The sequence below is a fragment of the Macrotis lagotis genome, chromosome X, assembly GCF_037893015.1.
Source record: "Macrotis lagotis isolate mMagLag1 chromosome X, bilby.v1.9.chrom.fasta, whole genome shotgun sequence".
In the NCBI taxonomy this organism is placed as follows: Eukaryota; Metazoa; Chordata; class Mammalia; order Peramelemorphia; family Peramelidae; genus Macrotis; species Macrotis lagotis.
The window spans coordinates 554,695,760-554,721,091 of record NC_133666.1 but is presented as its reverse complement, the minus strand read 5'-3'; the positions used below and the strand labels follow the sequence as shown (position 1 = coordinate 554,721,091).

Below are 25,332 nucleotides of genomic sequence, written 5' to 3'. Positions count from 1 at the left end.
TATCAAGTTATCAATCAACAAGTGTGTGTAGGTGTATATGAATGTATGAATGTATATGTGTATGTATATATATATGCATCTATGTGTATGTTTACATTGCACAGTGCTAGGTGTTAGGATTACAAGAATAAAGAATGAAATAATTTCTACTTGAAATGAACTTATATTCAAATGGCGAAGATAATAAGTACATATAAAATTTATACAGCAAAAACATAAGTATTTATGTACTTTATGGGTTAAATAGGTTATTGTGAACTGGCCTGAGTCATTAAGTAACATATATAACATATTTCTGTGGAAAAAATATAATCTTGAGTTCCAAACAACCAACTTACAAACAATCTTTTGGGAAACAACTCATTTATAAGTTTGGCATTACAAGTTCATTCTTTTTCTGAATCATTCTTGTCTAGAATGACTTCACAGTTTTTTAAATTCGACTATTTAAAAATTCTTACTGTTTCAGATAAGTATAGACACACACACACACACACACACATATATATATTTTTATATGTTTGTTGATAGAATGTAAGCTCTTTGAGGGTAGAGACTTACAACCTGATCTTTGTATTTCCAGAGTCCTCCACAATATCAGTCACATAGGAAGTGATTAAAAAATATTTATAGTCTGACTGAGCATGTCACCATGGCAAACAGATGTGTAGGGAATTGTGTGCCCAAATGAATCAATGATGTTATCTTTTGTTGTTTCTATCTGCTCTATGGAGCTCTTGTTTCATTCCATTTCTGATATAGAACCATTGAACCAACATGAATCCAGCCTGGCCCAGAAGAAGGGTAGGTCATAAGATTTAAGAAGATTGATGAACTGGAAAACCAGGTTTTGTTTTTTTTTAGGTTTTTGCAAGGCAAATGGGGTTAAGTGGCTTGCCCAAGGCCACACAGCTAGGTAATTATGAAGTGTCTGAGACTGGATTTGAACCCAGCTACTCCTGACTCCAGGGCTGGTGCTTTATCCACTGTGCGACCTAGCCGCCCAAACCAGGGGGTTTGAGAGAATACCAACATATAAACTAAGTCCCCTTGTATAAAAGCAGGGATTTGGATGTAGAAGACTCTTCGTCTTTAAGACAGGAAGGACATAGAGAGCACCTTGCTATAATTATATATATATACTTTAAATAAGAAAAGGTGGCTTAGTGATGACGACAGAGAAAGGGTTTGGAAGTATACATGGGGAGTAAGGAGTATGGTTATTCTTCCTTTTAGATGATTATATAAAGGGGCATGAAAGAAGGAATGTCTAGGTCTAGAAAGAGTGATGACTGATGGAGAATCTTCTATAGGGAGCCAGGTCTCCATGGTGACAAGAAGATTAAAAAAAAAAAACTAGAAAAGAAAACAATAAAAGTTTGTTGGATTATATATTGACCATGATTTTACAACATAAATATTTCAAATTTAAAGTCACAGCATGTAAGAGTTGGGAGGTAATAAGAGAGATCTAATCAAGTCACCGCTCCTAACCCCACAATTTTACATCTAAGGAAAATAAATTAAAGAAAGCTGAAGTATGTGGTAGAACCAAGATGGTAAGAGAACTGGAGACGACTTACTAGAGCTCGCTGAAACATTTGGAGAGGTTTCTTCTATAAATGTTTAATTTTAGGATGATATGAGATCTATCTATAAGTAATTGAAAGGCTGTTTAAAGAAATTTGACCCCAAAGGGTGAACTAGGTAGATGTAATAGGTGAAAGAAACAATGGAAGAGGGAAGAAAGTGTTGCCTTAATGTAAGAGGGAAAAACTTTCCAACTATTTTGAACTATTCTAAGAGACCTGGGTTGCTTTGGGAGCTGGTAGGCTCTCTAGCATTGGAGGTCTATTGTGGAGAGAATTTTGCTCAGTTAAGAACTGGATTCTTTGGACTCAAAGATAACTTCTCAGTTTTGAGATTCTATAATAGAACACAGGTCTCCCGACTCTTTGCCAATATTTTCCATAGCACTCTATTTTCTTCTTCAATTCATTCAATGCATTCCTGAAAGATAGCAGCACTCAGATTGTGATCATATTATTAACACTCTTGAGGCAAGGCATTTGCAGCAACATAAAACACGACTAAGAAGTAATACAACTGGGTGGTGGCAAAATTTGTTTCAGAGAGGCTAAGAAATGTCTTGTTTTTTTTTAAAAAAAGAAGACAATGAAGAAACCATTCTCAAGTTAATTAGTCCATATGATTAAGACTCTGTTGAAGTGGGTTCCTGATCTGCCAAAGGCAGAAAAGCTCCATTGCATCACTGTTAGGTGAGTCCACCTGTTCTTGTTCTTCTGACTTAACCCAACACTATAGCAAATGAAGACGTGGAGAACTACGTTCAGATGAATCAATGCTACATCTTTGCTAGACAGTCTTTTCAGGCAATTTATAGGGAAACTTTTTTGTTGTGTTAGATAGACAAGTGGTGAATAAAAGGCTTTGCCTGATTTGAGTCTGGACCAGAAGATCAGAAAGTACTTCCATTTAAAAAAAATCCTCAAGGTTCTAATGATCTTCTTCATTGTTAAAATCTTCATTGTCAGAGGTAGAGAGAGTGCAAGAAGCATTGGGATGAATTCCAAACTGTACATTCCATTCTTTCCCCTGCAGTGAGAATTTTCCTTGTCTCTCCTCCAGTGAAGGACCAAAATACTCTGAATCTCAAAGGTCCCTAAAAGTCAGTGATACTATTTGTGAGATTCTTTTGAAAAGTTCTTTATAAATGTCTAGGGAATTCTTTTAGCATCAGGATCAGGTCTGTTAAACCCTATTTTAGGGATTTCTTTTCCCTCTGGATTTCCTCTAGTCTTTGTAGTCAGGGATGCTTCAAAGCTGAGTGAAGGTGCTCATTCCTGCACCCTTCCTCTCAGTGGTCTTTGGACCCCAACAAGGTTTCATGTTTCCATTAATCTTTTAGGAGCTGTATGCCATATGCCCAGCAGATCATTATTTCCTTTATATTCTGAAAGGAGAATTGTTTCAGATTCCCACAGACTACCCTTCTGTAATACACTAGAGTATATAAATCACTAGTGAGAGAAGGGAGCTGTTCCTCTGATGAAAGGATGCAGCTCTTGTGAAGAAGGGAGTCTGTCTTCGAGGGGCTTTCCCTTGGTCCTTGATCTAGACAGACATGTGAAATTAAAAGCTAGCCTAGACAAAGCAGAATTAAAGTGCCATAAAATCTCCAGTCAGTACAATGATAGAGACTATCTCTTCAACTTTTGTCACTCAAAGCAATGGCTTTTAGTTTTGAAACCAGAGCAGGGCACTATCATCTTCAATGAATTTAGATATGAGAAGTAGAAATTGGAGCTTATGCCTCTCCAACAAATCCCACTAAATTTTCCTTTGATTTAATTTTAAAAAATTCAGAAGGACTATAAAGTCTTAGACTTGAGTTCAAAAACATCAACTTCACAAAATGAGTATTTCTAGATAGCAGTTTTTCTGAAAAAGTTATAGATTTTTTTGTGGACAGAAAAGTCAATAGTGTAATATGATAGCCAGAAAAATAAATGCAATCTCCTATTAACAGAAGTGTAGTTAGTGACCAGGATGAGGATGGTGAGACTGCTGGCCTGGACTGGCCACATTTGGAATATTGGATTTGGTTCTGGCTGCCACATTTTAGGAAGGGTTCAAGCATAAAAGACTTTCAAGGTGATATGGCGGCTGTCTTTAAGACTCATATGAAAGACGGTTCAGAAAGCTCTTTTTGGAGAAGCATAAAATAAAGATATGAAAGCTGGAGATGGAGCCTATGCACTTCTAGTTTGATCCATGCTGCTATTCCTTATTACTTGTATGTATTTGGGTAAGTCATTTTATCTTCTTGATTCCTCATCTATAAAATAAGAGACTTGGACTAGATGTTCTGATTTCATGGGTCCCTTCTAGTTCTAAGCTGAGGATTCTATTTACTAAGATGAATAAGTCATAACAGTAGAGAGGCCAATTTGAGATTAATGTCAGGGAAAAAACTTCCTAAAGATGCTGTCTAAAAATGGAAAGGTTGGGTGGCTAGGTGGCACAGTGGATAGAGCACTGGCCCTGTAGTCAGGACTACCTGGGTTCAAATCCGGTCTCAGACACTTAATAATTACCTATCTGTGTGGCCTTGGGCAAGCCACTTAACCCCATTTGCCTTGCAAAAACCTAAAAAAAAAAATGGAAGGGTTGCCCTGGAAAGTTAGTGGCTAGAAGTCTTCAAGCAATAACAGAGGCTCTCTTGCTGAGATCATGGAGAAGGGATTCTTCAAAGTAGAGATTGATCAGTGATAGCTAATGTGGGATGGGAAAGAAAATTCTGGGGTTTCAATATCTATTTTTATCTAAAGAATGAAGAAAATGAATTTTATTAACATTTTGTAGATGGGTTACATATTAATATATAATGTATATTATATATATTATATAAACAATTCTCCTTTCAGAATATAAAGGAAATAATGATCTGCTGGGCATATGGCATACAGCTCCTAAAAGATTAATGGAAACATCAATATATATATTATATATAATAATTAATATATATAAAATCATATATATATATATATATATATATATATATATATATATATATATATATATATATATATATATATATATATATAAAATCCACAAATGATTACGTGTCTATCTAGGAGACAATCCTGAGGGAAAAGTGGCAGTCATGCAATATGATAGGGCTGACTGTCAATTTACTCACCTCCTTATATCAAGTGTGATAAAGTTTATGAATGCCCAGGTAGGGAGACTTATGGAATATATAATCTAATTTTACTAAAGTGACCTTCAAAAATGATTAAATGATTTATAAGGATTTCTCAAAAGAAACTATGGATTGAAAATAATATTGATACCATGATGTTGCTTTTATCCCTAATTCTGGTTCTCTATCTGCCACATTAGGAGGTAAGAACAATGATTATCTAATGGGATCTAACTAGATCTCAGCCAAAAGAAATCAAGAAGAATATTTGAAATATGGATTTCTATCCACTCTCATTAACAATGAACATCATTCTACAGTATACTGTACTTTGAAATATTAGCTAAAAATGATACTATCATGATTATCAAGACATTAAACACTAGACTTTTGTGGCTTAAAGCGATGTATACGAATGACAAAAATTCTCATATTTGTACTTTTAAAAGTTGGAAACAATTTCTAAAACTTAAAAATCTAAGAGCTTCAATGTGTTTTAAACTCATTAATTTATTTTTTTAATTTTTTTATTTAAGGCAATGGAGTTGTGACTTGCTTAAGATCACAGAACTAGGCAATTATTGTATCTGAACCAAATTTGAACTCAGGTTCTCCTGACTCCAGGGCTGGTGCCCTATCCCCTGTGCCATCTAGCTGCCTCTAAACTCATTAATTTAAAAAATACAAATGATATAGTATATAACTGATTTACTTCAAGAATGTTAGAAATTTGCTGGCTAAATTTCAATCAAAGCCTTTTCAAAATTAGGGACTAATATTTTGAAATAAATAATGCAATTTAGGAAGTGTAGCTAAAGATGCCTTTTTTTCCATTATCCTTGTGCAGTATGTTTTTAAGTTAGGACAGTCACAAAATTCAAGGATTGAAATAAATTAAATTTAGAAATAGAAAGTATATTCACTTGTATTCCTTCTCATTGAAAATAATAATAATTTAATGAGAACAAAAATATTTTGTTACTAAAATGAAAATTATTTAAAAGCATTGTTTTATTTCAGCTTTTATCTTATCCTTTTAAATTTATTTTTACAAATTTTAAGTGTATAGAATATCTATAAATGAATTACTATAACTATATTAGGGTGGGTACTTTTTTTTAATAGAGATGTAGTATCAAAAAAGTTTTTAGATTCTTGCATGAAACAATCTACCTCTAATGGATATGTTATCTAAGGGAGATTTTGGGACTGTGGTTCTAGCCCTAATATTCTTTAATTATAGGACACCCAGAAGCATCTCCATTTCACTATATCTTTGAGCCTCTTGTCATTATAGTGCCTTCTACATGCACAAGTACTTTGTAATGTCATCTCTTTAAAATACATGTCTTTCAAAGAAGTTCCATAGATGAAGCCCACAAGTTGCTCACTTTTACCAAATTCCTAACTACGCAATAATATAGCAAAATTTGAAAGGACATTTATAAGGGTATAATAGTCTCATGAATTACAGATGGAAATACACACACACACACACACACAATATTCATATAAGGACAAAGAGATTTCCATCAGACAGATATAATGAAGAACATATAAATGAAGACAATGACAAGCAATCTTTTGGCAAAGTAGGATTATATTTGACACACTTACCTGTGTTCCCTGGTTGTTAATGTCAATGAAATCACTCCATTCAGTTGTTACATCATCCAATGGCACAACTTTCAACAGAAGGCTAGGAAGTAAATCTTTGGTCCTACAATCGGGGTAGCTAGAGATTTGATGATACAGCTCATGATGAATTGAACATTCAGCTGGAATTTTTCTACAATATACTTGAAACTTTGGAGTATCTGAAATATTCAAAAACACTTCCATTATATTTTTAAAACTTACTGAGCAGCCTTATAACTGAAAACCTCTGATAACTCTTCACAAATAACTGATAACTATTCATTTACCAGGACAAAAGATGCAATTGCTAGTTACCTTAAAATGTAAATATAAAGACACACCTTTTATATTTTCTCTCATAAGCATTGTGACTGGACATTTGTTGTGGAGAATGATTCGAGGACTAGGATCTTCTGTGAAGGTTAAGTAAGTGACTCCAAGGTACTGTTGATGAGTCAATGCTATAGCCCTGAAAGAAAAAAATAATAATTTTGAATATTTGTCATTTTGGGTATTATCAAAGGTATGGCTTAATAAAAAGTGAATAAGAGTCAGGTATACCTAGATTCAAGTCTATCCTCAATACATGTTGGCTTTTCATTTAAGCTCCCAGTGACCCAAAGATCTCTCAAAAAGATTATTAAATAGAACAGTTTGAGGGAGTTTTCTCTAGGATATTTCCTCACCTATATGAAATTATAGGTACTGATACCTCCATCCCACCTTATTTCCCACCACTAGCAAAAAAACAGTCCATCTGCAACATTATTTATGTATTTGACAAAGTCTGAAAAGAGTGGCAGTTTTGATAGCAGATTTTGTCGAATCCCAGAAAAGGGAAAATAAATTTATTTCTTATACCTCCCTAGTGGTTGTGACCAGGAATGACAGGCTACTACATTTTGTGATACAATGCATTTATATTGAAACACTGTGTATTAGAGTTATTGGTAACTTATTTCCTTAGCAATCTGTAGTTTCTATGATGGCAAGAACTTTGTCTTATCTAAACTACACCATATAGATGCAGAATGAAAGTTGTTTTTGTATCATGGAATTTTTAGGATCAGGACTTCTCTTCAGAGAACTGGCTATGACATAATGATGAGAACAATAGATGCCTGTATTTACTGTAACTTCAATAAACTTTTTTTTTGTACATAGGCACAAAATGTTGAGTCTATAAAGATTCAAATGAGGTCAATTTGGCCTTCTAGGAGCTTCCAGCAGTGGGGAGACAACACAAATGCAGATAAGGCACTCACTCCAGGAGGTGTGTCTGAGGAGTGACCAAGGAAGATTTCACAGAAGAAAGAATCTGAAGCAGACAGTGAGGAGGAAGCACATTCTAGGGTAAAGAAAGCTTATGCATGGCCAGTTAAACTCTGTGCATGAGAAAACAAGTAGTGGATCCTAGCCATAAAATCCTGCCTTCATCTTGAGGCTTTTCTAGGTTCCTCTTGCTGCTAGTGTTTTCTTCTCTCTGAGACCACCTTCCATTTACAGTACATATATCTATTGTGTGCATTGGTTTGCATGTCAGTCTCCCCCATTAGAATGAGAGCTCCTGGAGGGCAGGGTCTGCTTTTACTTTTCTTTGAGCTTGGGACACAGCAAGAGTTTGGGAGTGGTGGGGGCTTGTACCAGGCAAATTTGCAGAGTGCTTTAGAGTGTACAAAGTCCTTACTACTTGTTGGTCCCATGCGTAGTTTAGGGAAAGAATCTGCATTTGAAGTCAGAAGATCTAGATTCAAAGCTAATTACTTATATAACCTGTGGATTGGGCAAATTCTATCACTCCGTAGGGCTCAGTTTCCTCATCTGAAAAAGGGAGTTTGTATTTCATGATTTGAAAGGTTTCTTCTTCTTCTAATTCTTATGATCTCTTTTATGAATTCTCCAATAATTCTTTTGACAGCCCTGCTAGACAGGAAAAGCAAGGATTATTATATTCTTCTTACAGGTGAACAAAGAAGTAAAGAGACATGCCTAAAATTACAATGAGTCAGTGAAGATTTGATACTCATATCTAGGGTTTCTTACTCTAATATTTTTTTCCCTGCTGCAAGTTTACTTACACCTTTTTTTGGACAACCCAATTGTGGGAACAAGTCCTGTTACTTTTTCCCTACCTTACACTCAAACAGTCTTTAAAGGGTCAATTCCTCCTAGAACTTCCATTTTAAGGAAGGGTCCCAGGACCACTATTCATACTCCTTAATTCCTTTCCAGGCTCCACACCATTCTCCTGATTGCATTATCCCCTTTAGTTTTTTCCATTAACTCTGTGACAACACTTGAGGTTTTCTTGGCAAAGATCCTGAAGTGGTTTGCCATTTTCTTCTGCAGCTCATTTTACAGATAAGGAGCTTCACTAAACAGGGTCAAAAGATGTGCCCAGGGTCACACAGTTAGCTGTCTAGGGGCAGATTTGAACTGAGGAAGATGAGTCTTCCTATCTCCAGGTCCAGTACTCAATCCACTGTCCTAGAGAGAAATGACTGCCTTTTAGCAGCTATATGTAGCACAGGGTCAGACCCTTAGGAGGTCTTAAAAGTTTATTCTGTCTCACTCCCCCTTCCCTTTCTTAACCCCCTGTTCTTCCTTCCACAGCAATTTTTTAAATCATTCAACAAGAATAAAATAATTTTTGCTATTTGAAATTAAATAATTGCTGAGTAATAGCTATCAAACAAACCAAATAATTGTAAATTCTTCACTTTATACTGTATGAATTAAGTTGAAAGTAAACTAGTCTAAGGAAATTAGTTAATGAACAAATATAAACCCTTTCTATTCTTCCTAAAGATTGTATTTGATCAGGATGATGAAGGGCCTTGAAATTTTGCTAAGGATTGTAGGAACTGGGAATGCTCAGTCTGGAGGAGAGAAGGCACAGGTTGGTCACAAGGAGTAATGAATAGAAATTACCAAGAGGCAGTTTGAGTTAAAGCTTCATTTAGGCTTGATTCATAGGAAAAAGTGGGAAACCTAAGGGGGACAGTATGCTTCAGAATAAAATGACTCCCCCCCCCCAAAGTTCTTCAAATTTAAATTGGATGCCCACTTGATAGGAACATTTCACAGGGATTCTTGTTCAGGTGTTGGTTGGGCTGAATATTCTCTGAGGTCTCTTCCAACTTTGTGATTCTGTGATAAAACGCCAAGGTAAACTGCCAGTTTAGCAACTGGGGAAAAACACATGACCGATTCTACCAAATGGTGTTGAATCAGTCTGGTTTGTAGTGGGAGGGTTAATTTACTTTCAGTACAATGCTTGGATCAACCCTAATGTTATTCCCCTGGACTAATTTCAAATGGGCTGGAAAAGTCAAGTTCAGAGACTTCCCCCTCCTTTGGCCAAGAAAACTGTGGGCCGGGACCAGGATGGGGTTCTTACAATTCAAATAATAACTAACCACACATCTTACTTGGAAAGGTGCATTGCAGTACCATACAGATAGGTTGCAAACACTATTTTTTTCATATTATTTCATCATTTTTAATATCATGTTTTAAAATATTCAAGTTCATGTTATTTTCAAAGATACTTCACCAAAGTAAATTATTTTCAAAATATTATCAAAGTAATCAATACTATCTCCAAACTGAATTGGGGAGTGGCCATTCCTCTACTGTGCTGAAGATTAGAAACGCTTGTGAAAGGGTGCAGGGGAAGGGAGGATGTGAACAATTTCATTGAATCTGGCGGAAGGAGAATAAGGAGCTGGGGAACATGATTTTGGCTAACATGGATAAAACAGTCTGAACTATTGTCTTTTTTAAAAATTACCACAGAACATCTGTATACATCAAAAAGTAGAGAAGGTTAAAATCCCAAATAAAGTCAAGTCTATAAATTCAGAATTTTAAGAATAAGGTGCCTCTCTCATAAGGTCACAATATGCTTTCTTTTGTAGTTGTTACATATACTGTACATAAGTTATCTCTGACAGCTGCAGAAAGGCTTCAGTACATTTAAAAACAACCACAAAATAGAAAAGTCCAGTAAGAACTAACCATCCCCAGGCCTCTGGTTTGATCCAATGGCTATTTACATAAATGGTGATCAGTAATTACAATAACTTGTATGCAGTGAAAACCACAAAGTGGCATCTTTTGTACATGGTGGTTAGCATCTTATGGTGTCTCTTAATGGCTTCTTCAGTAAATCTTCAGCTTGAAGAATAATGTGAATTCAAGGAAATGTTTCCCAATTGATCTTTCTTATCATTCTGACCCCGAGGGCTTGATGTCTCCTGGATACTAAACAGTTCTACTTCTTTGTGCGCAGACATTACATTGCAGGAGGGCTGATATTGTTAGGACAAGCCAGTTCAGTCTGGCAATAACAAACTTGCTCAATTTATATGTGATCATAACATTTGACCAGTTACGAAAGTGTCTAAGACTTCAAACAAGAGTGACATACATACACACAGACACCCCCCCCCAAAAAAAAAAACCCAGCCTAAATTGAAGCAACACATGGTGAGCACGTGTAATTCTTAGCTTCTCTACTTTTCTGGCTTATTTCTTGATGAACTGCTACACTGACAAGCAAAGAAAAGGACGAGACCATTCACAGAGATTTAAAATACCTGGTAGAGAATCCATTTTCACTGTAGTTTCCAATGGGTACTGCTACACTCTGTCTGGGAAACTCTGGTCTAACCACAGCTGGCAGACTCCAACATTGCGCTCCATCAGCACCCACAGCAGGGCAAAAGCTCAGCAAAATCTGTTTCTGCAGAAGGGACATTTCCAGTGTTGATGGACCAATGTCAGGCATTAAGTCCCAGCAAGGAAGGGAACTGGTTTCCATGGTAGGCTGATGTCTCCCTGGGCTAATGCTAAAAGTTGCACCGTCTGGAACATGCAAATACTGCAATGAGAAAAGATGGTGCAAAGGAGGATTACTTTAGAAGAATAGTTTTGTTAAAAAAATTTTTTTTTTAATATAACTACTTAGTAGACCATGGAAAGAGCATTGGATTTGGGTTCTGATTCTGCCCCTTGCTAACTTTCCTTTTACTCAATAGTTTTCTGATCTGTAAAATGGAAATAAAAGAACTTGGGCTACTTACCTCAGGATTATGGTGAGAAAAGCAAGGTATGTTTGAAAAAGTGATGAATTTGAAGCCAAGAAAGGGAGGGCTAGCAGGTCCAAATCTTATCTTCTCAAAACCTTACTTTCCTCAAGATTGACAAAGATAAACTTTCCCTGTTTCACAATTTTGCCTTGAAGGCAAAGGCCTTGAGGAGAAGGAGGGAACTCTATCTTAATCTTCATTTGGAAATTCTCAGGGTCCTCAGGGACCTTAGGGTCTATACCAAGTTGATAGAGAAGGGAGAAAAATCATGGAAGAGTCAAAAGTGGGAAGACTTGGATTTCAGTTCTGGTGCTGTCAATTCCTGACTATATATTAACTTCCTGGTCTTAGTACTGTTATGAGACATAAATATATCACTGTATTTAAGTGAAAGTACTTTTTGATAAACAGAGATACTTTATCATGTGGCAGTTCTTCACAGGATCATAGAGAAGAGTGAGAACTCTTCCCAACTCTAGGAAAGAACTCGAGGGAGAAGTGAAGCAAAGGTTCTCTGCTCTGGGGAAATATCTTCCCCTCAGATCCCCAAGGAAATTCTGGGGAATTATGAATTGGGGAGAAAAGATTGGATCCTACAACTTTATCCTTATGTCTCCTCTGATCCCCACAAAGGAGACACTATTACTTTCTAATGTCCTTAGAAACACAACTAGTTGGGACATTTCTTTCAGGACAATCCAGAATCGTTTTTTGTAGCATTTCAAAGGAGTAGGATTAAATAATTATTGTGAAATTTTCATGAACCTTAGGTCAATACTTATAATCAAAATGAATGTTTGCAATTTTCATCCTTTATGGTTGCTTTAATGCCAACTTCAAGGGCTGAAGATAATGAAAGATAAAAATGATAAGTTGAACTATAAATTTGTTGAGGGTCTTATTTATCTTTATCATCAATCAACAAACATTTCCCACATTAGGCACTGAATAAGTGTTTGTTGAATAAATGAATCTTCTAAACACACTTGCAGTTTACTATTCAAATTCTGTAAGCTAGGATCTAAACATTTAATCTCCCCTAAATCTGAAAAAAAATATTTTCATAAAAGGAAATGTACTTTATAATGGTTTCAGTAACATATAGCTTAATTTGTATCTTGCTTATGTCTCTTTCAAATCCTACCTCAATATCACCAAATTTAATCGCTCCTATTAATCATAAAAGTGGTTGCTTCAAAATCCTTCTGAGCATTCTTGGACTCTGCCTTCTGTATGTTTATTTCCTGCACATGCTATTCTGTCACCAGGACTATACTATAAATGAGTCAATGCATTTTCATGGCTAACCTTTTCAACTGCACACAGTTTCAATGTTTCCAGACCCATGGCTTTTGTTCAGGTACTGGAGCTCTGTCCAAACTGCTACCTCAAACATTTCAGGCTGTGAGGCAGATGTACTTCTCCATGAGAACCTTGAGCAGATTCTCAGAACAGCTTCCACAGCTATTATTGATTACAGCAAGCATAGTAAAGGACTGAACAGATGTACATCAGATACAGCTAAGCCTGCATTGTGTCAGAATCTGCTGTTTTGTGGGGATTCTGAAGGGAGCTAATTATCTTAGAACCATTAGCCATGACTTCTGTCAGTGTTTGTAGTGAAAGAAAAAGCAATTGATTTATCTTCACCTATTTTTATTTTAAGGGAGTTTTCCTTCTAGTTTTTTTAAGAGACTAATTGAGTCCTATGTCTGAATGTTAATTTTTCCCAATGCCAGAAGTTAACCTCAAAACCATTCCTGGAATCCCTTACCTCCACCTCTTCATAACAGGGGCTTGGAACAGTTAACTGTGGCTTACAAAATATTTGATACGGGGTGTCATTGGTGATTATGGTCTCATCTTCAATCTGTAGAATTTGTATACCTTGCCGAACCATCGAAGAGATGCAGAACTGGCATAGCTGAGAGAGAAATCAAAGAAAGAATGGCTTTTATACTATGATGCAAAAAAAGTAAAAAAAGTAAAAAAAAAACCCCTCTGGTTCCTTTGAGAAGGGCACATTTCCTGAGCACAGCTCCTGATTGGTCAGTATGGCTCACATTTAGCTGCACACGCTCACTATTCCAGTTGGTCTTTGAGCTCAAGTGGGTTTCCAGACCTCAACCTCATTCTTTGATTTCTTTACATTTGTTTTTAGATTGTCATGGAGACTATCTTGCACAAGAGTTCATTTCTTAGGTGTACTTGAGTAGATTTTCTAAACCCAGGGAACTTTTATTCTTCAAATGGCAGTCAGTCCAGGGTGATCTAGATCATGGAGAACCCAATCATTTCCAAGGTGAGAGGAGTTCTACTACATGTGTCTTCTGTTACCTACTCTCTCTATTCAAGTCCAAAGAAAGTGAGTCAGACAAGTTGAAAGTCTTAAGTCAAGCTTTAGGGGAAGAAAAATCTCCCCCAAATCCTCTTTCCTCCTGCCTTTTTCTGAAACTAATGAATACTGCTGTATTCATTTCTAAGGGCCCACTCCCTATCCCTCCATGATGTCTGTCCTTTCCATTCCACTTAGTTTCAAGAATGTGTCAATCTTATCAGCTGGTACAGATTGTTACCAGCAAGGAAGGTAAGCTTTATTATAAGGATAGAGTAGGATGCATCTTTAAAAACTGATTGTCTTATTTTTCCCACTAATTCTCTATACTTTCTCTTTTTTTATGCACTTTTAAAAGGGGTGGAGCTTCTGGAGGTGGGGTATTTGGCTTTAACCCCTGAGTAGGCTCATGGCATGCCTTTCTTCTTCAGGCCCCCCTCTCCCCAGTGTATTTTCCAGACATCCTATCTCCTTAACTGGGATACACTCCTTTCTCACTTCTTCCTTTCAGTAGATCTCTGGCTTCCTTAAAATCTCACTTCAGATGGCTGAAGCATAAGGTTACTAAGGGGGTATAATATTTAATCTGTCTGAAAAGAAGGACTGGAACCAGCTTGTGAAGGATGTCAAATATTAAATATAGTAGTTTATATTTTATCCTAAGGATAAGAACCTAGAGGTTCTCCTAGGGTGATGATATGTTTTGACATGTCTGAAGAATAACAATTTGGCAGAGGTGAGGAAGATGAACTGGAGATGGTAGAGACTGGATGAAGGGAGACATGAAATGTGTTGTATAAGAAAAGAGAAAGGATTACAACAAGAATTGGCAACAGATTGCCAACAGCACTTTTGGGTGCAAAATTATAGCTGGTAGTTTGCTGCCAATTTAAGAGTAATCTGTTTGATTGGGGCATCTCTGTTAGAAATTGGGCATCAGATAGATTGTCAGGTCAAAATTCCCTATTAAATACTGTTTCTAGGGAAACATATTAAACTTACACTGCTTTCCTTAGTAATAGAATCTGCACTCAGTTTAAGGATGCCTATAGTTCTTTCTCAATTCTTGCAAGGAGAACTTTTCTACTTCCTGTTCTAAAGAAAAGAGGACAAACACAGTGGAGATTTTGGAATATCTCCTTTTTCTGCCTCATACTCTAAATCAAGTGACTGCTAAGTGTTTTGAAACAGAAAAGCTCCTAGATAAACTACGTGATCTAGTTTTTATTATTATTGGTTAGGGGAAAAAACTACAAACTAGAGTATTATGAATCTAAGAATCTATTGTTTTCTTCTTCTAAATAAATGCTTGAAGACAAATTAGAGTAGAGAAGAGTAGAATCAATATTAAATTATGTAAAGATATATCTGGGGGGGGTGTATGTATGTAAACACAGATGTATATGTATGCATGCCTGTAAGTCACACATTCTCCCTGTAGTCACAGAGACTTTGGTCCTACCTTCTGATGTCCTGGAAAAGCACCAAGTCTTATGTCAATATCCACAAATCCTTCTTCATCCAATACCACAACTTCTCCATTGCCACCATCTTTCCATTTGGGAGATGTCAGGTTGTGGACCAATTTAATTGCCACCGATTTATGCACAGTGTTTGTATTTGCCCAGTATATTCCAATTTGAAAGGCTTCCTGGATAATTAATGAATCAATTAGAAAGGATTTTTTCCTTACCTTAACTAATAATGATGTATGGGGACTGCTTAGGTTACATGATGTAACAAGTCCCTGCCTGTATGTATCAGCAGTTCCTTCCTGATTCTCTTATTTTCCAGTACTCTGTCTCTCCCTATCACTAAATTACCTTGTATTTATCTTATATTTACTTCTCTGTGAACATGTTGCAATCTTCCTGTAGTATAAACCTCTTGAAAGCAAGAACTGCTTCACCACCTAATGCCGGGTGAAAGGAAGTGCTGAATAAATCTTGGATAGCTAATTAACAGAGCTATGCTTTTCTGGAAATTCAGATTTTTTTACATTTTAGTGTAGCAAGTTACAGGGATATTGATTTCTGAAAACACCATTCCTGTTAATTCCAAAAGGTTAAAAAACTTTCAGTCTGTGGGGCAGAGCCAAGATGACATGAAGGCAGCACTTCCTGGGAACTCCTTCCCCCCAAAACTCCAAAAGCCAAAAAAAAATTGACTCTAGACAAAATTTAGAGGGGCAGAACCCACAGAAAGACTGAGGGATACATTTTCCCAGTCCAAGATAGCTTAGAACTGCAGGAAAGGTGTTTCACCATGACCAGGGGTTGGAAAAAAGCATTGGCCACAGCGCAACCCAGTCCAGCCAAGCACAGAAATCACCTGCAACAGCTTGAAGGGCGGGGAGAGAACTCTGCTATGCCAGAATGAGTGTGGAGTGAAGAGGCAGCCTGCACCCCCAGAGACAGTAAGGGAAATCTGCAGATTTCTCTGCTCTCCCAGGCAGTAGGGCTCTGCAACTAGCCTACACTCAGATCCAGGTTGCAGTTTGGGCTTCCATACTAGGCAGCCAAGCTAGATCCCACCTTATAGCTCCAGGGCAGAGGGAAGTATGGGGCCCATCTACATATCAAAGCACAGGCAAGAGAGCATAAGACCTTGGAGATAAAGGTCCCAGTGGGGTGTCCCCCCAAAGCCTTGAAAGTGCTATCTTGGGCTGAGGAAATGAGTAAACAACAGAAAAAGAAGAATCTGACCATAGAGCATTACTTTAGTCCCATGGAAGATCAAAACACATATTCAGATGACCAAGAGAAATAGAAAATGGGCTCAGACTATGGATTAGCTCAAAAAAGATTTTTGAAAAGCAATTAAGGGAGATGGAGGTAAAATTGGGGAAAGGAATGAGAGAGATGCAGAAAAATCATGAAGACCAAATCAACAGCTTGGTGAAAGATATACAAAAAATACTGAAGAAAATAATATGTTAAAAACCAGTTTAGGCCTAATGGAAAAAAGCAAAACAAAAGGCAAATGAGAAGAATGCCTTAAAAAGCAGAATTGGCCAGCTGGAAAAGGAGATTGAAAAAGCTATCTGATGAAAATAACTCATTCAAATGCAGAATGGAACTAAAGGAAGCTGATGACTTTGCAAGAAATCAGGAAGAAATAAAACTCTTCCAAAAAAGCAAAAATTAGAAGAAAATATGAAATATCTCATTGGAAAAACAATTGGCCTCGAAAACAGATGCAGAAGAAATAATTTAAAAATTATTGGGCTCTCTGAAAGTCATGATCAGGAGAAGAGCCTAGACTTCAGTTTTCAAGAAATAATACAGCAAAATTGTCCTGAGATCCTAGAAGCAGAGGCTAAAATAGAAATCAAAAGAATTCACCAGTCACCTCTTGAAAGAGATCCCAAAAGAAAAACTTCCAGGAATAGTACAGCCAAATTCCAAAACTCCCAAATCAAAGAGAAAAATTCTAAAAGCTGCCAGAAACAAACAATTCAACTACCGAGGCTGCATAGTCAGGATAACACAGGATCTGGCAGCATTTACATTAAGGGCTCATAGGGATTGGAATATGATATTCCGGAAGGCAAAAGATCTTGGTTTACAACTGAGAATCAACTACCCAGAAAAACTGAACTTCCTCTTTCAGGGGAAAAGATGGACTTTCAATGAAACAAGGGACTTTCAAACTTTCCTATTGAAACAACCAGAGCTGAACGGAAAGTTTGATCTCCAAGTACAGTACTCTGGTGAACCATAGAGGGGGGTGGAAGAGAAGGACTAACTATGAGGAACTTAATGATATTGAACTGTTTGTATTCCTGCATGGGAAGAAGATATTGATAACTCATATGAACTTTCTCATTTATAAGAGCTGTTAGAAAGAGCATATATAAACAGGACATAGGAAGAAGCAGAATATAATGGTATAATATAGTAAAAAGATGGAGTCAATGGGTGGTAAAGGAAAGTACTGGGAGGAGGGGAAAGGAGATAAAGAAGAAGAAGAAGAAGCAGCTGAGAAATTTCACATAAAAGTCAAGAAAAAGCTTTTTTAATGGAGTGGAAAGGGGGAGTAAGTGAGCCTTCATTCTCATCAGAGATGGCTCAGAGAGGAAATAACATACACACTTAATAGGGTGAGGAAATCTATCTTACCCTAGAGAAAAATGAGAAGAAAGGGAAGGGATAAGGGGGAATGGGGGGAGGGAAGGAGGGAATAGGTGATAGAAGAGAAGGAAGATCAAGGGAGAGGGTACTCAGATTCAAAACACTTTTGGACAGGGCCAGGATGAAAGGAGAGAGAGAATAGAATAAATGAGAGTGGGGAGGAATAGAGTGGAGGTAAATACAGCTAGTAATAGCAATTGTGGGAAAAATATTGAAGCAACTTCTCTGGTGGATTTATGATAAAGAAAGCAACTCACCCTAGAGATAGAGCCATTGGAATCTGAACACAGACTAAAGTAATTTTTTTTTCTATTCTTGAGGTTTCTCATCTTGGGGGGGAGGGGGTTTATGTTTACTCTTATGTTTACTCTTATAACACTTTCAATTTACATCAATGTATATCATGGAAACAATGTAAAGATTATCAGACAGCCTTCTGGTGGGGAGGGGAGGGAAGGGAGGGTGGGGGGAAAAACTGTAAAATTTAAAACTTTCAAAAAATGATAGGTAGATAATACTATTATATATAATTGGCAAACAAATAAAATGTTAGCAAAATAACTTTCAGTCTAATTTCATTTTAAACAGAAACATTCTTTGTTTACATACACTCCACAGGCCCACTTTTAAGAAGTACCATCATGTGAATGCTCATAAAAGGGTAAGAATTCAATTACCTAAAAATGTTTCTGTTTTGCAGGGTGAGATGATGGCTCTGAAGTTCTTCCTGATCCATGAACCACAAGATTTGAGAATTCTTTTCACTCTATTTGTCTTACACAGCTAGAATCAATACCATATCTTTGAATCATATAATATCTAATAGACCATTAATATAATGCCTCCTTTATGACTCTGAGAAAGTTACTCAACTTCTGGCCTCAGTTTTTTCATTTGTAAAATGAAGGGATTGGAATGTAACAGCTAATATTTTTATATATTGCTTTAAAGTTTGAAAAGCATTTTACATAATTATCCCATTAAATCCTCACAACAATCTTGTGAAGCAAGTATTATCATTTCATTCATTTAGCAGATGAGGAGAAACTAAGGTTAAGAAACTAGTGACTTGTCCAAGGTCACGCAGTATCTGAAGCAAGACTCAAAATGAGGTATTTCTGAATCCAAATCCCAGACCCTATTCACTGTGTCACCTTAGATGATCTCCAGGACCCTGGAAGATCTAAATTTGTAAGCCTATATACCAAATAATTCTTTGTAATCATCATTGGCTATAAACTCATATAGTAGGTATGAAACTACATAGCAGACCTAGAAAAGACGATTTTTTTATCCAGTTACTCCAATGCTTCCATATGAGCCATCAAGTAGTTTGTTCACACTGGATGTGGAGGCACATGTCTCTAATTCCAGCTACTAATAAGGTAGAGGCTGGGTCTCTTGAGCTGATTGTCTGCCCTATTTTTGACAGCAACATGGTGAGTCTTGGGGAATTGGGAAGAGCTGAAGAAGGAGTGAACTGATACAGTTAGGAAGCTTGCAGATCAAGGTTCCCATGCCAATCAGCAGTCAGACTGGACCATGAGAAAACCATATACTTTCAGTCTGGGCAAAGATTCTCTAAAGAAAAAAAAATCCACTAGAAGCATATGTGTTGGAGATGGGGGCTGGGAAGAGGGGAATAGGAGAGTCAGTGATAGTTAACACATGTTAGAATGACAAACATCCTAAGTTGACCTCTTGTTTATGCTTGCCAGCTAACACATATACTATGGAAATGACAAGTAGATTTCAAAATTAGCATGTTATCATAGTTTAAATCAGCTTAAGTGCCAAATGCAGAAGAAAGTTTATTCATATCAGATCTGTCATTTTTGAATATTAAAATGCATTTAATATTCTATAGTTATATATCAGAAGACTGAATATTACTTCCTACAAATAATCTATGAGGGCAATATACCACAATAAATACTGGTTGAGAGAAAACAATTTGTTTTAGCTTGAAAAAAAGGGTACCTGAAAATTAGGAGGGATGATAATTTTGCCAGCTGGAACTTGAAGAACAATCTTCTCTCCTTCAAAAAGCCACAGATCCCACTTAGACTGATTGATTAGTAAGGCCCAGGGCAGAAGTTCTATCAACAGTGTCTTAACATACGGCTTCCAGATAGACAGCTTCACTCTCATTGGGCTATCCCACTGACTTAGCTGTTCATTACTGCATCAAATGCCACAAAGAAGAGGTAGAATGGAATATTAAAGCAGGTTTAATGATTTCAGACACAGAACACTTTTGTTTAATACCTCTTCACACCAAATATTCCTATCCTAAACTTGCTGCCAGAAGGAAATAATAACTGCTCAATTTTATGAGCTTTGTCTTTTGCAGATTGTCTAGGCTTTCAGCTGAGCCTCCAAAAAGTTACTCATAAGACGAAAAAAATCTCAAAATCTGATGAACAAATGAAAAAGATTGCATTTATCTTTACTGTAACAACAAACTTTGTAAATAAATAAAATGTCAACTCTCTCCTAAGTGGTGATATATTATTTGTGATGAGAGACGGCTGGAGAACATTACCTGTCAGCATCCTTTTTATTATAGGGCCACACAGGCTGAGGAGAGTTCTCTGGGCCATAGAATTCTGCAAGAATTTGATTCACTGGGCCTTCGGGGTGAGTCTTAGTAGCTATTTGTTTGATGAGGGCTGTTGAGATAGGGACAGCACAATCTGAAGGATCCTCCTCTTCCCTGTGAAATGGAAAGAAAAATGAGAATAACTACATGGTTCCTCTAAAAGTTGTTAGTTTATCAAGATATTATAATTACAAATTTATTTAAGAATAAAAATAATATCAACTTAATAGAAAGCATTGGGGTTCCAAAGTAATTGCATAATTAATTTTCAAAGCCCAAAGGTGGGAAGTTTAAGAATCACTGTCTGTATTTTGCAGATAAGGATTGAGGAGGGGCAAAGTCTTGCTCAGGCTCACAGCTAGGAAATGGCAAAGTGGGACTTGAACTCAGATCCTTTGACATTAAGCTTGGTGCTCTTTCTTATCCATTCTGCTAGTTCTTGTTTAGTCTGGGAATGAGTTAGCTCCTGATCACTCTGGGACTCATGATACTGTTGGGGGTTATCGGGTTATTTCCCTCTTCCTCTGCCCAGAGTTCTGGTTTATTCGTGAATTTCACTTAATCCAAACTACCTGTGTGTGCTCTGTTTCTATGAGAAAATGATTTGTTTGGTTTGTTTGGTTGGATTTTCATCTGAAAGATGGAAGAGTAATCGGGGGAGACTGTCAAAAGAACTTTTAAGATAGTATTCCCATGAAAAACAAGACATCTTAACAGTGAATTTTAGATAATTCCTTTCCTATTTGGATAGAGAAAGTAAATTTTCCCCTAATTTCATTTCAGACACATTTCCAGTACCTTGCTTGAAATGTTAGGTGATGCACAAGATCAGGTTCTATATTTTGCAGTGATTTCTCTTGCCCCTGTCCTGGAATGATTTGTGTTTCACTTAATCCCAGACTCCTTTTCTCCAAATGTATGATAATGGGATCTGGAAGATGACTCCTCATGATAAAAAGAGGGCTGAACACAATCTATAAAAATGAAAGGACAGAACAACTTTCATATTTGCTTTGTTGCAGTATTCCAGCTGTCTGATACTGAAACAAACTTGCAATAAATCTCAGCTCTGGGTCACTCTGCCCTTAATTTATTTCAGAACATGAAAGGTCAGAGCCATATACAGTTTTGAGGATGGAGAAAGCACTCACCATTCGTTGTTCCACTTGAGAATTGGGTTCTAAAGTCAGAACTGTACACCAAACATAGATAATAGAACTGTTTGAAGATGGCACCTGTATACACAAAGATAGAAAGGTCCCAGTAAGGACAATTTTTTCTAACCATGAAGCTAAATGTTTTATTAGCTAAAAAGGAAGCCACAGAGATAAAATGTAAGCTAGATGGAATTTAAAAGCCCACAACACAAACAAACAGAAAAATCCAATTTAAAGTCACAGAAAAACCAAACATAACTTTATATCAAACATAAAAGTAAATCCATTGACCCAAGCAGAACCTGGCAGGTTTCCTCATCTCATGGGTTACAGCCCATGCATTTTCAAAGGGATGAAGAGAGGGAGTTCTAGGAAGATAGAAAGACATAGCAGTGAATGAGTGATGGGGATCAAAACAGAGGGTCATATGTATTTCAGGGAAGGAGACATGCCAATATCTCAAGTGAGGCTGGTGACTGGATCTTTGCTTTTACCTTTACTACTTTAGTGCCAAAAGATACAAAAAAAGAATATTTTACTTTCACTTATAATATTATCAACTAAAAAAATATGTTGAAGAGCAAGGAAGTAGGGACTTATTCTAGCAAGATCCTCTATCCCACACATTTTTGTTCTCCTACCTGGATAACAATGCTGTAATCAGTGGATTTGTCTTCCAAGCACACATCTCGGGACCAGGCTTCATCTCCTTCAGCCTTCATACACAGCTCTGTGAGTTCATGATTTTCTAGAATGTAGGATGGTAATTTGTGTTTACCAGTGAGAACATCCAAATGCTCCCTGACCACAACCTGTCCGTCGGGCCCCATCACGTGCTGTGCCACTTTAAGTTCAATGTTCTGGTCTAAGTAGCTGCTGATGATCTGTCTGCCACAGATGATAATCTACAGGACACAAAATGAAGTACCATATTTATAAAAGATGGTGAATAGAGGCTGTTATTTACACAGACAATGTTCTAGAATGAAAAACCTCTTTAATTCAGATTGTAATAGTAAGAAAATTTTAAGAATTTTGATAGGATTGACATTTCCATTTTATATAGATTCATTCATTGAGTTGATTATAGTCTAATTCTCTATACCTTTGCTCTGTATTAGACAGAATTATTAAACAAATTAATAGGACAAATATGAAAACAAAAATTTAACTTATAAAAAAACCAAGAATTTCAGAAGTAGTTATTCATAAATAAACACATAATACTACACATTTCAATTTTATAAATTACAAAAAAGTCCTAAAGCATTTTTATTTGCTTAATAGAATTCACCTTATTTTATTTTATTTTATTTTTTAAATTTTTGCAAGGCAATGGGGTTAAGTGGCTTGTCCAAGGCCACACGGCTAGGTAATTATTAAGTGTCTGAGGCCGGATTTGAACCCAGGTACTCCTGACTCCAAGGCCGGTGCTCTATCCACTGCGCCACCTAGCCGCCCCCACCTTAAATTTTTGAAAGAAATAAAAATTATTTCTTTCTTATAAATTAATCTATATCTGGTCTATTTGCTAATTCATACTTTTCATAATTCTCTTCCCCAATCTGAATTACTATGACTTGGTATACTTGTATCTGTATAATATAAATGTTCCTTTTAAAAAAAAATCTATGCAGATCTCATGACATTTTAAACCTATTCAGTATTAGTACTCTGAAAAGAAACCTAGATTTAGAATTGGAAACCTGGATTCAAATTTTGGCTTTGCCATTTATTTCTTGTATGACCATAGGCAAGTTATTTCTCTCCAACTCAGTTTCTTCATCCATAAAACAAGGTTGGAAGAGATGATTCTAAAAATTCTTATCAGCTCTAAGTTTAAAATATGATATAATATTATAAAAGAAAACTTGCATGAAATACTTAAGTAAAGAAAATGTTCTTTAGGGGCAGCTAGGTGGCGTAGTGGATAGAGCACCGGCCTTGGAGTCAAGAGTACCTGGGTTCAAATCCGGTCTCAGACACTTAATAATTACCTAGCCGTGTGGCCTTGGGCAAGCCACTTAACCCCGTTTGCCTTGCAAAAACCTAAAAAAAAAAAAAGTTCTTTAACAATATGATTATTTAACCTTCTAATTTTGTTTGGGAAGCTTGTATTTCCACATATACATATTAATTTCATATATACATTTGCATGAATATATATAAAATGATGGACACACCTGTATAATCCGATTAAATGCCAATCTTTGCTTCCTCCCCCTCTTCAATTTTATAACTATCTTTTGGATAATTTCCAATATAAATCTAAAGGGTGGGCAGCAAGGGTTAGTGATGAATGAGTAATAACCAGAATATTTGAAAGTGCTTTCACAGTCATATGCAGAGGCACCAACTACATTGTACAGTGCTACATCAAAGGAGTAAATTCTTTTGTGTGGGTTAAACACTAAAAGTGTTGTGAAAATTTTTAAGAAAAGTTATATAAAAGTAATGGCTAAAATAAATTTCAGAAAGTTCAGAGACATGCCTAGGATCTGGCAGCTTATATATAGTGCTGTTGTTTCAGAAATCTTGGGGCCCATGAGATTAAGAACAGAATTTTGTTGTCTCTCCCAGCAACCATAGAATATCTGCAATCATCTGGGACTCACTTTATTAAAGGCAAAAACACTCATTTGTGGGTTTTTATAGCTTCATTTTCAACTAAAAAAGCCTGTCAGACTAGCTTTCAAATTTGATAAAAGAGAAAAACCTTAAAAACTGGCCATAGAGACTTGGCTACTTAGAGGAAGAAAATCCAAAATGGTTGCCTTCATTGTGGCGGCGATGTTCCATGGGAGGCAAGGGTCTGCTTTTCTTCAAAGTGGCAATGTTCACCAAATTTTCATTGCACAAATTGTGGATAGAATGTCAGGATTAGTTCATCAGTTGCAGACAGATACTTAAGGTTTAAAATAAAATACAGTGTTTCTACTTAATATATATTTCTAGGTTTTATCCTAATCCCCTCCCCTTCCCCCTACAATCTCACAGAGATGTGTACTAAAGAATTCTACATATGATTTTACTTAACAGGTTTTGAAATTCTTATAAGATCAGAGCCAAGAAGATATTGAAGAACAGCTCCTGAACCTCATTTGCAATGGAAGTTTCTATCTTTAAAATGATTAAAAGAACATGGATATACTATAGTGATATACACAATGATATTTTCAAAGTAAAAGTTGCCTCCTAGAAGAGACACAAAACTCTCTGTAAGCACTGACTATGTGTGATTATGTGAACTTGGAACTTGAGTTTGGAGGGTGAGTGTGTTTGTGTGTGTGTGTGTGTGTGTGTGTACAAGGTCAAAGATATGACTTTATTACTAGCAATGCTTTCCTCACTAACTATATACATGGATTGTGCTTTGGTTTGATGTTACAGATGTGGTTTGTTGGGCTTTTCACTGTTTGCAGTTCCACCTCTGGCTTTACTCAAAGTGAACCACCTTTTGACTGTTCCATTTTTGGCTGGCTTGGCCACTGCTGCTGTTTCCCGGCATTCCACAAAGTTGCTTTGTTTGGAAACTGGTTCTCTTATGCAGCCCTGTTATTTTGCTGTTGACAAGAAATTCTGAAACTTGAAGCAAAAATTGTGCATCTGTATGTATGTGCATGGGCATGCATGTGTGTATTGTGTAAG

At 36.5% G+C, this 25,332-nt stretch overlaps 1 protein-coding gene across 10 annotated transcripts in view; it reads right to left on the bottom strand.

Moving 5' to 3' along the window:
* Nucleotides 1–25,332, bottom strand: part of VPS13B (vacuolar protein sorting 13 homolog B) — a 1,326,809-nt gene that overhangs the window by 48,112 nt on the left and 1,253,365 nt on the right. For all 10 annotated transcript variants that reach the window (XM_074200569.1, XM_074200570.1, XM_074200573.1 and 7 more), the window contains 10 exons: nt 22,326–22,589; nt 21,679–21,762; nt 21,326–21,501; nt 20,471–20,641; nt 19,906–20,107; nt 15,255–15,443; nt 13,232–13,381; nt 10,966–11,249; nt 6,706–6,833; nt 6,344–6,543 (listed from right to left, as the gene is read on the bottom strand). In XM_074200569.1, the coding sequence (XP_074056670.1) occupies nt 6,344–6,543; nt 6,706–6,833; nt 10,966–11,249; nt 13,232–13,381; nt 15,255–15,443; nt 19,906–20,107; nt 20,471–20,641; nt 21,326–21,501; nt 21,679–21,762; nt 22,326–22,589 (1,848 nt within the window). The remainder of the gene's footprint in view (nt 1–6,343; nt 6,544–6,705; nt 6,834–10,965; nt 11,250–13,231; nt 13,382–15,254; nt 15,444–19,905; nt 20,108–20,470; nt 20,642–21,325; nt 21,502–21,678; nt 21,763–22,325; nt 22,590–25,332) is intronic.